This window comes from Hyaena hyaena, unplaced genomic scaffold (assembly GCF_003009895.1).
Source record: "Hyaena hyaena isolate Hyena2069 unplaced genomic scaffold, ASM300989v1 scaffold_20, whole genome shotgun sequence".
Lineage (NCBI taxonomy): Eukaryota > Metazoa > Chordata > Mammalia > Carnivora > Hyaenidae > Hyaena > Hyaena hyaena.
In genome coordinates, this window is record NW_024080652.1 from 1,467,704 (window position 1) to 1,484,442 (window position 16,739).

The window sequence follows — 16,739 nt, forward strand, 5'->3', positions numbered from 1 at the left end:
ATTAGCCACAAAGGCTCCTTCCCACAGTCACACTCACCAAATGAGACGGTGGGGACGGGCAGCTTTGATCTTGATGGAGAAGAGATCACTGATAAGGGCTTTTACTCAGATTTTAAAAATAAAAAGGAATCTACCTGAAGTGTGCCAGCCCACGCAAACAGGAGCAGCCAGCGGCTAGGGGCCCGGATGTCACACCCGCATCCAGCGGAAGGCGCTGTGGGCGGCTTGGGCCACAGTAGAAGGGTGGGCACTGAGGCAGAGCCCAGACGTAGCCTCTCTTCCAATTCTGGCACTCAGTGCTCAGGGCGGGGCCCCCAGGGGGCACCTGAGGGCCCTCAAGAGCGGCACTGAGCACGCCACCCCGGTCTTGCTCTTCCTGGGGCTCCCCGGAGGCCAACCTCGGGGAAGCCGGTCTGCAACCCAGACACTGGATGAGCCCCTCTGCCTCCCCACCTCGCCCCGTCAGGAGCCGTACAAGCCCCATCTGCTCTCCGGGACCCTGAGCCCGCCCTGTGACCTAAACAAGCATGCTCCTCCCTGGGCTGGGGCTGCTCGGGGAAGCTGGTGCAGGAGGGTGTTCTCTGCGTCTCCATATGAGGATGTTCCCGCAGCACATGCTTAGTGCAGCCCTCGCTGAGCCCTCTGCCAGGTGCCTGCTCTGGAGAGCCAAGGGGCTTCTATCCTGCAGACGTGATCGCTCCTTCACTCTGAGAGCTTTCCTGCCTCCACCCGCCCCGGGGAACAAGGCCACATCCTTACAGGGACCTCACCTGGCCTGCCTGCTGGTCTCTCTCCCACACAGAACCATCCCCCGCACGTCACATCCTCACATGCCCCGCCGCCCCACGCAGCCACCACACCTGCAGGATCCACCCCCTTCCCCCTGCCTGGTGCACTGGTGGGGGCCCAGGCGCGTCTCCCTGACCTGCCAGAAGCACGTGTGTCCGTGGCAGGTAAGACCTGGAGCTGACGCCTGCTCCACTGTACTCACTCTGCACCCTGGGATGCTGGGGGGATGGCATCAGCCCACCCACCAGCCACTTCCCAGTGACAAACTGACATAGCGGGGCCAACTCAGGGACCTATGGGAGCCTGGAGTAGGTCTCCCTGAAAACCTCTTCAGAGACCACTCTCCCAGTCCAGGGGCCGAGGAAAAGCCTGGAGAGCCACTCCGCACCAGAAAGTGAGCAGCACTGGGATGGGGTCTGGAGGAATCCAGAAAACCTCTGGGGGAGAAAGGCTGTGTTGTGAGCTGGCCCAACACGCAGGCCGAAGGTGGCCTGGTGGACACGCTGGGAAGGCCCTGTAAGTAGCTCTCTCCTGAAACAGGGCCGCCTCTGACGGCCCCAGATGAGCCCCTGCCCATGGGCCTGACCGTCCCTCCACGCTGGGGGCACAGGCGAGTGGATGGCCTGGGACTCAGGGGGGCAGGCTAGGAGGAGAGAGGAAGGCAGCCCAGAGGCCACGGTGCTGACCTACCTGAGCGAGCTCACTTCCTCCCTGGACAGCGGGCAGCTCTGCTCGGCGGCACTGGACTGACACTGCAGCATCTTTACCTCCATCTCCAGCTATGAGAGAGCACAGGCGGGTCAGTGGAGGCGCTGCAGCCCACCTCCCCCATGGGCCCCTCGAACCCAAGACCTAGCACCTGACTTTTGGGGGCAGAGGGTGCACTGGGGGCAGAGCCACTGTCTCCAGGGCCATCCCGTGTCTCAGGGGGCACAGCTGCGCAGACACACCCTCGTCGGCACCTGCCTCAGGGCACCAACAGACAACACTCCTTCCCAGACCTCAGCTTGGCCCAGGGATGCTTCCGTCGCCAGGCTGTTCTTCGGGCACCGCCCGGCTCACCACAGCAGACGTGGTTCTGCGCTCGGCGCCCTGACCACGGCCTCTGTGACCGCTGTACGCCCAGCTCCCGGACCAGAGCAGGCACTCAGTAACCAGTTATGTGAGAAGAGAGAGGAGAGGCAGGCGCAGTGGGCTGGGGACGCAGGCCCCTAGACCCGACCCCTGCACCCAGCGAGCTCTGCTATGGTACAGATGGGGCTCTTGAGCCTCCACTGAGGAGTGTTTGTGCTCAGCTAGTTTTCTGGCCACCTCAGACTTTGGGGTGCAGAGTGCCCCCGACTTCTTGCGTCCAGCCTGTCTACGAGGGACCGGGAGGGCTGGGGAGGGGGCAGGGCGGCCTTCACCTTGCATGGGGCTCTCCTGGAAGTTGTGGCCATGGGGGCGGTGGGTGCCCACAAGAATGCAGACTTCCGCCTCTCACCACTCAGGTGGAGCTCGCCAAGGAGTGTGCACCACACGAGACCCAGTCACTGGGCCGACACCCCCCGTGAGGCTGACAGGTCATCCTTTCAGAGATGACCCAAGTCGTCTGAAGAAAGGTATGAGCACACAGGTGTCTCCAGCTCCGGAGGCACCATGGATGTCCCTGAATGGGACAATGACAGTGACAGTCCGGGGAGCGCTGCAGCGGGGGTGGACGGGGTGGGGGCGCAGGGCAGACATGAGTCTCCCCACCTTGGCAGGGCATGGCCTGCATGTAGTCAGCCCCCACATGGCCTCCCCCTGCAGCTACCTGTCCTGATGCCTCAAGGGAGGCCACTCAACTTCCCCACCTGACTCCCCACGAAGGCCCAGAGGACAGGTGATCTCCAGGAGAGGCTTCCTGGCACGCCCACCACAGTATGGGCCGGGAATGACATGGCCGGGTGAGATTATGGACCAGCCTCGCTACCCTCCGGGCCACGTGGCTGAAATGTCTGCCCCTTAACTGGGGTGGCCAAGAGCCCCCAGTCCCGCACCAGCACGGGGACAATGTGGCTGTCCGGACCTGGGAACTGATGGGGTCTGCAAGAAGGGTATGGAGCTGGGGGCCAGGTTGGGGGGAAGAGAGTCCCCACGTACTTGCCTTCCCAGCCCAAAGGGGCAGTATGCTGTGGCCTTGTCTCCAGGTCGTTCCTGGGAAGGTCCTCCTGGGCAGCCCGTTCAGGAACCCTCAGCCGCAGGCACCCAGTGTGCATGAGGCCCTGGTATGAATCATCAACGTCCCAAGTGACACCACTGCACCCATGGTGACCCAGTCCTTCTGGTCTCGGGTTAGAGCAGGCATGAGCTGGGGTGGCCTCAGTGAAGTCCCCAGAGGAAAGGATAGGGTCAGGGTCTCTACACATGGGGATGCTTCACTCCAGCCGAGGGTCTCCCTGCACAGATCAGGCACTAAGCGGCCACTCAGTGGCACCAGAACGTGGAGTAAGGACTGCTCACCCTCGTAGAGAAGTGGCGCCCACCATATCCCAAGGTCACTCCCGCTCCTCCCCGAGGAGCGCACATACTCCAACTGGCCAGGCTCGCCACCCCATCCGATGGCACCCGCATGTTTATACAGCAGCTGGAGGTGCCTGTGTTCTCCTCACGGCCATAGCCAAACAGGCCAGTGGGCAAAGTGACCTTGCCGGGCCAGGAGGACTGTCCTGGAAAGACGCGGAAGTGGCGGAATCCAGTCTGGGCTGATCCCTCAGTCTCTTTCTGTGTGTGGGGGTTGCTGGTGTCCTGGGCAGAGGAGGTGTGCACACCCACAGCTGCCACCGAAGCCGGGCTTCGGAGCTGCAAGACAGGACACTCCCCAGAGACGTCACCATCCCGGCCCCAGACCTGCCCCAGGCCTGCTGCACCCCCCTGTGAACCACGTGCAGCCTCCAGATCCGAGGCCCGGAGGCCTCCGCAAGGCACCGGGTCACCCAGGTGCTACCCACGGCTGGCGGGAGCCATTGGGCTGCTGGGCCCCAGAGACGTCTTGCACCTCCACCAGCAAGTAGGAATAGGCTCTTCCTCTTCCTTTTTATTGACTTCTTGTTACAGAAATAGTAAGACAGTCCGCATGCTGATTTGTACTTTGGTTTTCGCCCTTAGCGTATTTTGGAGACATTTCCAAACCGGTGCAAGGAGAGCCTCTCAGTTCGTGTCTGGCTCCACGAAGCTCTGCCACGAGGACTTCCCACCTGCCAACCCATCTCCCAGGGACGCGGGCTTCAGCCCTTCCCGCCCAACTGTGTGCTGTCCATGCCATGCAAAGGCAGCTCTGGGTGGTTCCTTGTGTGTAGGCGGATCCCGTTGGCCAGCCGCCCCCAGGAGGGCCCAGATGTGCCCTCCCAGCGAACCCTGAGGCAATGACAGCCCTGCTGTCACTCACCCACTTCCGCATCTGCTTCTGATCTCCTTCCAGCGTTCCAGCCACAAGAATTCCAGGGAGTCTTCTCTCTCCCTCCCCCTACCTCCCCTCAGCCATCAAAACAAAACAAGAAACAAAACCTTTTTGGGAAACACTGGGACCATATTAAATGCACAGACCAGAGAGAGAGCATCTGAGGACATGGCCACTCGTCTGGCTCACGGGGGCGGTATCAGCCTCGCACGCTCCCTGTGGCAGGCGTGCTGGCTGTTTAGTCTGTATACCGTCGCGCCACTGCCATTCTAAGTGGGTGCGTGTTCTTGTGTCGTCTGACCTGTACTGCAAATGCAGGACTTAGCAACTATTTAACCTCCCCACCCTCACTACGGTCTCTGGCTCCCGTCAGCAAGCCCCGCACCATCCCCCCAACCCAGCCGGACGGCATGACCACCACATCGGGAAGCCTGGACTGGCTGCGGCTTGGCTGGAACTGAAGCCAGGATCGTCCTCTTCATAGCATGTCCATTTCTGGCTGACACAGATGCGCTTTATCATGTTGAGAAGCCATCCATATGTTCTATTTTATGAAGACTGAATGCGGGTTTCTGGCAAATGCCTTTTCAGCAATGATGGAGCACGTGTCCTACAACCGAGCCTGCGGTCCAGGGAGGGGAAACCAAAGGCTGTGCCCCAGCACCCATGGTGCCACTGCAGCCCAAGCCCCAGCGCATGTGACGCCCACGCAGCACAGTCACTGACGGCTTCCTAAGCGCTTCCCCGTCCACGCTCCGCGTCGGCACGTGGGGCACACACGGGGTCCGTGCTCTGAAGGCTGAGCAGAAATTCCCCCACACCTGCCTCAGTCTGATACAATTTCTGTCTCTTTCTGTTGGGGGAGGGCAGGAGCGGCTAATATTGTGACCACCCTGTACATGGTTTCTTTAACGTCGATGGCTTCTGGAGTCAGTCCTAAGAGGTTACACTGTCCTCGAAAACACTTCACTCAGTTTATTTAAATTGAGGTATGACTCAACTCATATTTTTTCTTTTTAGATTTTGTTTTTGGCTTTCTTGCATTTCCTTTACCACTGAGGTGAAGTGCACACAGGTCAAGTGCGTGAGCCCCACGTGCCCAGCTCCTTGACCATGATGTAGGCATGCCTGTGGGATTCTGGCCACCCCGGCAAGACCAGAAAGGGGCCCCTGCTTGCTGGAAACTCCACGATTATTCTTGGTCCTCATTTGGGTGGTGACATGTCTATTAATTTTTTACTGGGACTGTGAATAATTCATACGTTTTACTGGTTTTATTTCCAGGCAGGAACATTTGGATTTATTTATTATTTCCATAATTTTTCACTTTCTTATTAACTTCTGCTTTGATCTTTACAAATTCCTACTTTTTGCTCTAGTAGGGTTTATTTTGTTTTATTTTTTGGAGTTCTTGAGCTGGATCTTTAATCTGTCTATATTCATTCTTTCCCGTTCAATAATATAAATATTTAATCCACTATTTTTCTTCTGAACTCTGCTCTGCTTCCCATGGGCCCAGAGACATGTTTTCTAGATTCCATGTACATCTGCATCCCACTGCTACTTCGACCTAAGAACTGTTGAAGACCAAGGTTTTGGGTCTGGTTTTCTTTTTTTTTTCCTTTTTTTTTGTTTATTTCACAGTTCCAAACTTCTCACCTTGTGATCCAGTGTGTTAATTATATCTATTTCAACTTAGGAAGGGTTTCTATGTTATCCGTATGTAGTGAATCTGAGTGAATGAAGCACTTTATAGCAAGAGTGTTCTTTAGTTTATGGGGTTAAGGGCTTTATATGAAACAGATTTTATCTTTCTGTCACTTATTCTTGGCCCACCTGATAGATGAGGGATTACGAAGTGAACCCAATCCCCTCTGGCTGGCGTCCTTGAGGACTTCCCCCCAAACCTCTCCCCACGTTCACTTTTTGATCATCGATGACCTATCTGTGGCCTATTCATCTCATTTACTTTCTTGTGCGAAATTCTCTTGATACTGATAGACGTTTGTATTTTTTTTTGTAGTGGCTGCTTTCTCAACTCTTGACACCACACCTGCCCTTCTCGGTTTTCAGCACTTCCTATTCACCTCCTGTAACAGATTAACCGATGGGTCAGGTATATCCTGCTTACAGTTTACCTTCCCACAGTTCAATGTGTTTTTGCTGCCTGATATTAACGTTAAATGTTTTAATCTTCAACAGCAATGGGGTGAACCCACTGCCGCCTCGTCCGCTCTGGTCTACTCCCTCCAGAGAACATCCATTGAACGTGTAAACTCCATGTTATCACAACCCAGGGCCTGGTCCTGTTTCCTGATCTCACGGGTGTCAGTCAGTCTTCTAGCCCCATGGGCTCAGACCCGGTCTCTGGCCCACCAGCTCCAGTCCGGCCTCTCCTCGAGGACCAGGGATACCCTACAGCAGAGCGTTCACAAATGACTTTTGTCTGTTCGAGGTCAGGTTCTTAATTTTTCCGTGAGGATTTTTTCTATCATTTGGATTTCTACAAAACTTTTGGGTTTTACAAAATTGTGTGATGGTGTTTTATTACTCATCAGGAAGGTGACTTTTATTCAATCCAGCTTTGTGCACAAGGCCCACACTGCAGGAAGGACAATCCTGACCAGGCAACTCCGCACAGCATCCACGCACCTTCCCGACTTCTCCCTGCAAGGGGGAGCCGCGGGCACTTCCTGAGAGCAAAACGCTCGCCCTTCCTCTCTGTCCCAGAGACAGACGCTCAGCCTTGTGGGCACTGACTGGCCCCTCTCTGCTGCACCTGTCCCCAGGCGCAGACAACAGGTGCCCTGCAGCTGCCCCCTCCAGCCAACCACTTCTTGGCTCCTCCCCACACACCCCTGCTGTTTCCACTGTTGAGGGCTGGCTCCCTCCCGTAAAGGGGCTTGGCTTCTAGCTGTAGTTCTGTTTGGCCCAAATTTAGGTTTGCCTTTTTTGGCTTTCATTCTTCTTGGTACTTCTGGATACCTTCCAGGAAAGGAGGAAGAAATGCTGACTTATGCTATAGCGTTCAAAGCAAAGTAAGTCCTTTTAACTTGTAAGCTTGACTCATAACTGCTTCCCACTTGACCCGCGCCGGCACCCACCCACTCTGGCCCACACATGCTGAGGTCCCCAGGGCTGCCCTGGTCTGCCCTTGGAGTGCCTGCACCTGCCAGCCCCCAGCCTAGGGCAGTGGCTGGCTCACAAGATGCACTACGTGGGTCTGCAGCTCAGTTCCCCGCCACCCATCAGACCCACCTCTGAGGTCACCCCCTCCAGCAGGCCTCCCAAACTGCGACTGGTGGCCCCCATGTGTCTTCTTCAACCGTGTGATTCCAAGACTGGGCATGTGTGATTTTCTTCCTGTGGTCCCGAGAACTTCTAAGGGTGCACATGCCTCTGCTCACCTCTCAACCCAATTCCCAGCTCGGGCGTGGTGCGCGGGAGGTGGTCCAGGCCCGCAGGCAGGGGTATGAGGGCATGTGGGCAATTGGCATGCCAGCCCAGCCTGGTGCTTCCTGGCACGAGTACCCAAATGTGGCGCAGCCTTGGGGACGGTGTGCAGGCCAGGCGTCAGCCAGGACCATGGGGCCAGACCAGCGAGTGGAGGCAGGGTGAACACACAGGAAAGCACTCCATCCAGGGAGAAAACAAACTGGCATCTGACTGCCTACCAGTGCCTGATTTCAGGAAATGAACAGATCAGTATTAGAGAGGAACCAGTTGGGCTCTGGAAGGGGTTGCTGGACGAAGAACGTGAGCAGTACTCCCACAGGCACCTGGGGGAGCGGCCGGGCACTGGGGAGTGGCCCCCACCCCTGCCTGCTAGCCATGCTGACCCTGAGGCCACAGCCTCTCCGCTGGGTCCCCTCTCTCAGGGGGCTCACATAAAAGGATGGTGACAAGGTTGGCACCATGCTGCCCAGGAGCCTCTGTGCTCCATCACACACAGGCTCAACCTCGATTTCCTCATCTGTAAAGTGGGGCAATACCTCTTGCTCTTGAGGCCTGAGCAGGAAATGAGACACCTGAGAGGAAAACGCCCATCCCAGGGCCCAGCACACACCACAGCCAAAGCCCCTTCCTAGCAGTGCCCCAGGGCCCCCTCCCAGCCCCTCAGGGTGCACAGGGGCCCCCCTCCTGGGGCATCTCCCTCCCCCACCTGCAGGCCCAACCCTGGCTCTGCTGGGGACATGAGTGTTCATCCCTTGCCTTATAGCGACAGGCGAAGCCACGCTGCTCTGAACTGGCCCAGGAAGAAGTGACAATGGGAAATGCATTAATATTGCAGTTTGCAAACACCTATTTCATACTTCACTGAGAAAAATCTGTATTTGGAGGTAGTTAAAAAAAAAAAAAAAGAACACAGGACTAATTGGATTGTATCTTCTAAGAGATATGCTAAATGACAAAACCTCTAGGGCCATTTGGCCGGCGAGCCAGCCGCGCACAGGGCTTGGAAGGCAGGCACCCCAGAGGGGCTGTCTGGAGGGCAGCATGCGGTTCGGAGGCATGCGCCTGCAACAAGGATGAGGTCCTGGGCCTGCACCGCCCAAGGGAGCCCCTCCGCACAGCTCCCACTTCCTCCCCGCGCCAGTCTCACAGAGAGGAGGGGTTCTTCTGCCTCTCCAACCTCTGAAGCTAATGCACAAATTTATATTCCTTTCTTGGGCTCGCTCTCCAAATTAATGGGCATAATTACCAGCAGTGCCCGCTGCCAATGAGTCAAATGCCCAGGGAGCCTGCCTGCTGGCAGGCTGGGACTGACAGGAGCCCTGGGACTGGCAGGTGCCCCCGGGGACCCCTGGGGAAGCCAGACATGCAGCCTCACAGCTACCGAGGGGCGCGGTCAGCCACGCTTGTGTCCACGGCCCCCGCTGAGGCCAGGCAGGTAAGTGTCCCTGGCATTTTCATGCTGAACCCGGAGCCAAACATGCGCGGGGACCTGGAGGCGGCCCTGCTGAGTACCAGACACCAAAGGTCCCCTGTCCCCAGCCCACAGAAACGGGGCCTACCACTGACCTGGAAGTGAAGGACACGACGTGCCTGGGCCTTTGTTTCTTCCATGTGGAAGCCGCAGGCCGCCTGGGGAAGACGGCGGTAGCAAAGCGCTCACCTGTCGGTATGCTGGGCACTGGGGACGCCAGCGTCCTCCAGGAGAAGGGGCAGGCCAGGCAGGAAGCTGGCTGACCTCTACCATCATGCCTTTCCTATCCGTTCCCTGCTCTGCACCATGGACGTGTGCTGCCTGCTCAAACAGTCAGGAAACGCTAAAAATATCCATTTACTGGCCCAGAGCCCAGGCCAGCACCCGCTGAAGAGCAGGCTACGCAGTGGAGTCTTTGCTTCTGAGAGCAAACCACAGCTCGCGGCCACGTGTCCTCACCTTCCTCGAGGCACGAAGCTCATGTTTACTGGTCTCTCAGACTTGCACCCCGGGAACTGTGAGTTCCAGAGAGACCGCACCCCCAGGCCACCACCCTCGAGGGCACTGGTGGCACCGAACCGTGTCGGCTGAATTAGTGAGCACGCCAAGGCGCCCCACCGTCCCGCTGTGGGGTCCCAGCTTGCATTCAGGAGGGACTGAGCTCTCTGCCTCCTCACCAATAGCAGGCCCGGACCCCACACCACAGGGAGGGTGGCCATTCACGGGCCCACCAGCACAGTCCTGCAGACGTGTGTGGGAAGCAGCGAGTGGCGGGAAGTGCTGCCCTGCGGTCTCTGCTGGCTGGGCCATAGCCGGAGCTGCAGGGGCCTAGGTTCCCAGGATTGGCCCACCCTGCCCCGGGCCTCCTCGGGGCCTTGTGCCCACAGGTCAGGGCGCCTTAGCAAAGGCTAGCAGAGCCTGGGTTCCATTTACAGATGCCTGGAAGCCAGGCCCCCACTTCAGCACAGATTGAGCCTGGGAACCAGAGCTGACACTGGCTTTAAGGACACCCTAAACCCAGGGTCGGAACACCCCCGCGTGAAGGCCTGGTGGGCAGCACCCCACCACTGCCACAGCGCACAGGCAGCCACGGCGCCGTGCACACAAGCAGGCCCGGCCACCCTGTCGTTAAGCATATGCACTTAGAGACCACGTGGGCTGGGAGCCGCGGGCTGGTCTCCTGCCCCCAACTGGACCGCCCCTCCCTGCTGCTGAGGGAACAACCAGCTGGGACAGAGGCCCAAGAGCTGAAGGGCAAGCTGTCTGCAGGACACCTGCCCCACCGCTTAGTGGCTGGCGAACCTGCTCTCCCCACTGCATGCGTGGGAGCCAGGGACTGCTCACCACCCCCACAGAGAGAGGGCTGCTAACTACCTGGACTGCGTCCCCCAGGCAGTGGGCACCACGTCTGGCACCAAGCACAGCTTGGGGTGGGGAGTCTGTGTGGGCTTCTGGGCCAGCATCTCCCTGGGCAGGGGTGCCAGCTGGGCATGGAGGCCGGAGGTATGGGAGCACCACAGGCCAGGCGCTTCCTGCCCATGAGAGGGACCTGTGGCAACAGGCAGGATGTGCCAGTTTCCAACGTGCACCCAAGCCTGCGTAGGAGCAGAAGAGGCTGACCGTCGTCAGCGTCGGGACTCTCACTCCTGATGAAGCAGCACAGAGGCATGAGCCCCGTGGGTTCTGCAGTTGGCTACACCATGTTCTGCTCACAAGGCTCACAGCACCCACCATGTGAGACCCGGTGTCGCTGTGGCCTGTGGCACACTCCAAGCCCGCCTCCACGCACGCACACACGGGCTCCTATTTCCCCTCTACCTTATTCTCTCTTTTTTTTTAAAATTGTTTTTTATTTATTTCTGAAAGAGAGAGAGAGAAAGACAGCATGAGCAGGGGAGGGTCAGAGAGAGAGTGGGAGACACAGAATCTGAAACAGGCTCCAGGCTCTGAGCGGCTGTCAGCAAGAGCCTGACGTGAGGCTCGAACCCATGAACTGTGAGATCATGACCTGAGTGGAAGTTGGACGCTTACCCGACTGAATCACCCAGGTGCCCCTCCCCTCCACCTTATTCTCAAGCTGCCAGTGAACATCAGTGTTTCCAAGCGGACAGGGGAGGGAGGGGTGGTATAAGTCACCTGCTGTCAAGGGTTCTGCTGACAGACCAGTGACAGACTGGGGACCAGCTCAGGACTGGGAGCAACACCTTCTGTAGGTCAACCAACCAACCACGTATCTACCCGTCGCATCTCCGGAAAGTCCGTGCCCCGCGGCAGGAGCACAAGGGTGGCGACTTCTGGTGGGGGAAGAACAGCCCTGAGACCACTGGGCATCCACGCACAAGAGTGAAGGCAGACCCGTACCTCACACCATTTTCAAACATCAACTCACGATGATTACAACCTAAGTGTAAGAACTAAAACCATAGAACGCTTAGAAGGAAGCACAGGAGTCCCATGTTTGTAACCCTGAACGCGGCAGCAACAATTTCTTAGATATGACCAAGAAAACATAGGCAAACGGCAACGGCAAGAGAAAAAAATAGACAAAAGTGATAAAAGCCAAACCTTGTGTGCACCCAAGGATATTCTCCAGAAAGAAGACAATTAGCAAATGACCTGATGAGAACCCAGGAAGTACAATTTACGAAGAACCCTACAGAACTCTTACTGCTCAACGCAAAGACAGACAACCTAATTTAAAAATGGGGAAAGGATCTGAATGGGCATTTTTCCAAGGAAAATATACAATCAAACAGCAAGTGTGTGAGAATAGTTCCACATCACTAGCCATCAGGGGGATGCTGCCAGAACCATGATGAGGTGGAAACTATCACGCGTTACTACCTCTTCTCCTGCCCCTGACGGCGGCTGGCTCCTCCCCCGACCCTGACATGGTCGCCTCTTCTCCTGCCCCCAACAGCGGTGGTCTGTGCCTTCCCTCCCTTCCTTCTGATGAGGTTGGCTGAGATTGATCAGAGCTGCTAATCTCCAAGAACCAGAGCGTGGTCTGATGCACAGAACTCACCTCCGAGCGTGAGACCCATGGGAGACGGGGGGGAATTGGGGCGAGGCGGTGAACGCTGACAGGTGGAACTGTCTAAGGGACCTGTGCCCTGAACAGAAACAGACAAGAGCAGAGCACAGGACACGTGGCTCCCTGGTGGAGCCGCCCAAGCGCCAGGCTCAGTGGACCAGCCTCTGACCTGCCCGGCTCCCCTAGTGACAAGGTCCCTCCCTCTTCGCGAGGAGGCCTGGCCTGCCACACTCACTCACAGCTCCAAAGCGTATGAAACTTTAATGCTAATGGCACTCGAGGCTGGCTCACTAGCACGGCATAACCTTTAAACAGAGACTGCGTACTTCAGTTTAATTTGAGCAGATATGCAGTTGAATATAGGGCCTCACCCAGTTCTACAAAGCAATACCCGGCAGGAGAAGCAGAGGAGAGTGCCCCCACCTCTACACAGTCCCAGCAAGCCCAGCGCTGCTGAGCGTTACAGGAAGGACACGTGCACCCCCAGGCTGGGGCCGGGGCACGTCAGGGTCCGTCTGGGCCTGGGACCACAGGTGGTACTGATAGGACCAAGGTCTGTGCATCCCAGGGACTCTCCCCAGAGCCCAGTCTGGGCAGGTGACTCAGGTGTCCCAGAGAAGAGATGAGATCAGAGCGAGAATCTTGGTTAAAGGCACCCTTTCTGATCTGTTCTGGGCGCATCACACATTCAGGAAGGTCCCTGTAGTGGCTGCTGCTTCCTGGGGAGGAGCGGGAAGGACTGAAACAGACTGCCCTTGTTAACACTGGTGGCTCAGCGGGCACCTCCCAGGGAGCACAGCTGGAGACCTGAGCCGGGACACACCTGCACCTCAGGGAACAGAAGCCCAGCTGGAGGGCATGTGGCAGCAGGGATTTTAGCCTACAGGCCACTCCCCACATCAGCACATATTTACTGAGAGGATTCTAGTGGCTCCCACCCCCACCCAGGGAACAAGCTGCAGAAGCATCCTGGGGGCTGTTATTGCTGGGGCGGGAGAGGCAGCCAGGGCGGCCTTGTAGCAGGTGACAAGTATGTGGTGAGCCGAGGCAGGAAGGCCCAAGGGGCAGAACTGGAGAAATCCAGTGTTTTAGCTGGAAAAAACCAGGAGCGAAGCTGAAAGTCATCGGCACTGGAGGTGGTCTGGGCAGCACATGGGCACCTGGGTGCTGAGTGGCGCCTGCAGCCCAGGGTGGTCTCTGCGCCCCAAACCTGGCTCCGCACGATGGGAGGCGTCCAGGCATCTGCGGGGACCAGAATGCTGGCTGAGGCCGCCTCCTCTGGGATGGCAGCTGTTGAGGCGGGGGTGGGGGTGTCAGAAAGTCCATGAAAATCCTGCAAGAGTGCAACCTCCCCCCACCCCGGTAGCAGAGCCATGGCCACAGTTCTGTGGGCTCTGGACCCCTCCACAACTCCATGCGTGACCTCAGCGATGCCCAACAGGAAAAGGCCTCGCCACAGACTCCTTTCCACTGAGGCCACTCTTCCAGGTGGGGCTTACCATGGCCCCGGGACACCGGCGCTCCCACGCCCCCAGGCGGGAAGGCATAGGGCAAGTCTCCCTCGAGAGGGGTGGGCCAGCCCCTTTTGTGCGAGCTTCCCCCCACTCCCAGGCCATGGACACGGGGGCCTTTCCACAGCCAAGGCAGCGGCAGCCAGACCGGTTGTCACAGAGCCCGCGCTGCCCAAGCCTCCACAGAGGACCACGGGCACCAAGGCGAGGACCACGTGTGTCCCAGCTTCCCCAACAAACACCTGCAAGGCGTGTAGCTAACGTGCAGTGAGGGACTGCAGTGGCCAGTGAAGACGTGGCAGATTTAATAATACAGTAAGGAGCGAAATCACTTAACGCGGACACAAAAGGAACTGGTAGTTGAGAGAGCTAAGCCAGAGAAGGTCAGTGCAGAGACTTGAGACGTTTAAACGGTACAGAACATCATACTTAGAACCAGGAGGAGCATGAGAAGGTCTGTCGCAGAAGGCGACCCCGCTGGAAGGGGCCCCATGGTTTTTAAAGATGAATAACCAATTTCTATTTGAGTCTGTTACAGGCCCTCACTGCCTCAGCTTGGTGGGCTAGGGCTGCGGGCGCTTTCCTTCCCTCAAGGGGAGCGCCTGCCTTCTCCAGGTGCCCTGACGCCGCAAGAGGCCCCGTGGGCCTCCTGGTGAACCCCAGGTTGCCAGCTGGGGCCAAAAGCAACGTGCGAGTAATGGAAACAATCGACCAAACTCAAGTGAAGGCCATGAGGCCAGAGACTGCGAACAGGAGGTCAGCCACACAGAGCAACCAAAGCGCGGGGCAGGGGCTTCCTCTGGGAGGCTGACCGGCAGCCTCCAGGCTCAACCAGGCCAGGAAACAAGTGCATGTAAGACAACGCTGACAAGAGAAGTAACCAAAAGGTCACACCGTCAACACGCTGAGGCTCTGGGGACTTTGACAACGTGTCACTGTGGTGCAGACAGGAACAGGCTGAAGTGTTCCCTCTGCAACTGGGGAGTTTTCTCCTTTGTGGGTGATCCAATTAAGAGCCAGAAATTACACGAGTAGACATTTATTTCCTAGGCCAAGAGCCATCGTCTCGGACTTCTGTTCCTAAAATGCAGACAGGTCCCTGTGAGGTGATAAATCACCAACCTCTTGTTAGGTCTTCACGAACCTGGTGGAACCACAAAGACCGGTCCCCGCACGGGGAGACGGGCCAGGCGGGGACAAGTTGCTTCCCTGGCGTCCACACGCGGCCACTCGGCAAACACTTTACAGCCAGTTCCCACCCTGGGACTACGCTGTCCGTGCAGGACAGCGGGTGTGAGTGGGCCCCGCGGTGCCTACCGGACTGTGGCCTGGCCACCACTGCAACTGTCCCCTCATGAGTCACGATGACAACCCTGGCACCAGGGTGAGGGCTTGAAGGGAGGGTCTGGTGACAGCCACGAGCACGAGCATGCCGTGGCTGTGGCATGACCTGAGACAGGCCCACAACAAGGATGAGAGCCACGGTGACAGTCACAGGCCCACAGGTGAACGTGGAACGGGAAGGTGCCATGTCTCTACGAAGGGGAAGCAGAGGACCCTAAACCCAACCTGAGGAAGGACTCAGCCCCACAAGACAGTAAACCCATTCCAGGGGGCGGGAGTGGCGTGGGGGAAGATATGCAAGGGCAACGTGCAAGGGCGAAGGAAGCCGCGTGCAGAGAGTGGCAGGAGCCCCAGTCAAGACATGCACACAGAGAGCCGAAGGGCACTCGGAAGTGGTGCTCAGACCCGTGGAATCTGGCAGATGTGGGGTCGGAATGCAGAGCCATTTAAAGTTGTCCGGTCCGGGGCGCATGACCCGTTCTCTCCCTTAGGAGAGTCATTGGAAGACAGGACCCTGGTGGCCAGGACAGACGCCCTGAGCAGGCCTCCACCAGCATCCAGTGTGGGGCACAGTGAGGAGGAGGGGCCCTGGGGCTGGACTCTGGACGCCCCACACACTGGGGCTCAGGGGACAGACCAGCTGTGCAGCATGGGCGGCAGGTGCCATACCCCTGTGCAGCCCTGCCCCGGGACAGCCCTTGAGGGACAGCGGCCAGCTCCCTGTCCCTCAGTCATCCAGACCCCTCAGCCCTGAAGCGCCTGCCAGGGACCCTGCTCTTGGGGGGGGGGGGGGCTGTGGCCCCCAAGTCATCTTGACGCTAAATTCTAAATAGATGTCATCGAGCCCTTCCCCCAAGTCAACTCCCCAGCCCCCACTGGGCTGGCCCAGGCACTCACCCCCGGGGGCCAGCACTTAGCAATGGATCTGGGTGGCCACCTGACAGCCCTTCAGGCTGGTGTCCCCATGTGTGAAGCGGTGACCGGCAACACTGTCCATGTCAACACAGGCTGGCGCCACCCGGGACTCAAGGGGCAGGAGCCCTGAAGGCCCAGGCAGAGGTGGGCGGTGGCAGCAAAGTCCCTGGCCTGGAACCTGCCGGAACACAGGCCTCTGCCTCCTGAAGAGCACAGGCGGGTGACAAGAGAGCCACGTATCAAGGCTCGGGAGATCCTGTCTTCACGGCTGCTGACGTGGCGCCTGGCTCACCGGCAGGCCACTGAGGGTGCCGGGAAGTGGGCGTCATCCCCACTGTTGCTCAGGGCACTCCAAGACCCGCCCAGCCACATGCACTGGCCATCAGCCTCACTGCCTCACTCTGGGCCAGCCACCAGACATGCAGGGACGAGGAGGACACGGCTGCGATGTGGAGGAGGCAGCACGGTCACTACATGCCACCAACCGGCCAGCGCATCTGTTCTCCTGCAGTGAAGGCCTGTCTCCTTCATGGCTGTGCTGAGGAAGCAGGATGGCCAGGGACACGGTCAGGGGGACATGGCCAGGGGAACAAAGCGAGAGGGACACGGCCAGGGGGGCACGGCCAGGGACACAGCCAGGGGACACAGGCAGGGAGACACAGCCAGCTGCTGGCATTGAGCTGCAGAAGCAACAAAGCCCAGGAGACACCGGAGGCGAGTGCAGCAGGCAGGACCAGGTCCCGGGACAAACGCAGTGGCCCAGACCATCTGGGTTGGCTCAGAGCCCTGGGCCATCCA

At 58.3% G+C, this 16,739-nt stretch overlaps 1 protein-coding gene across 3 annotated transcripts in view; it reads right to left on the minus strand.

Annotated features, from left to right (window-relative positions):
• The window catches only part of MAD1L1 (mitotic arrest deficient 1 like 1), a 304,019-nt gene that overhangs the window by 112,337 nt on the left and 174,943 nt on the right, over positions 1 to 16,739 (minus strand). For all 3 annotated transcript variants that reach the window (XM_039226020.1, XM_039226018.1, XM_039226019.1), the window contains exon 14: positions 1,480 to 1,568. In XM_039226020.1, coding sequence (XP_039081951.1) covers positions 1,480 to 1,568 — 89 coding nt within the window. The remainder of the gene's footprint in view (positions 1 to 1,479; positions 1,569 to 16,739) is intronic.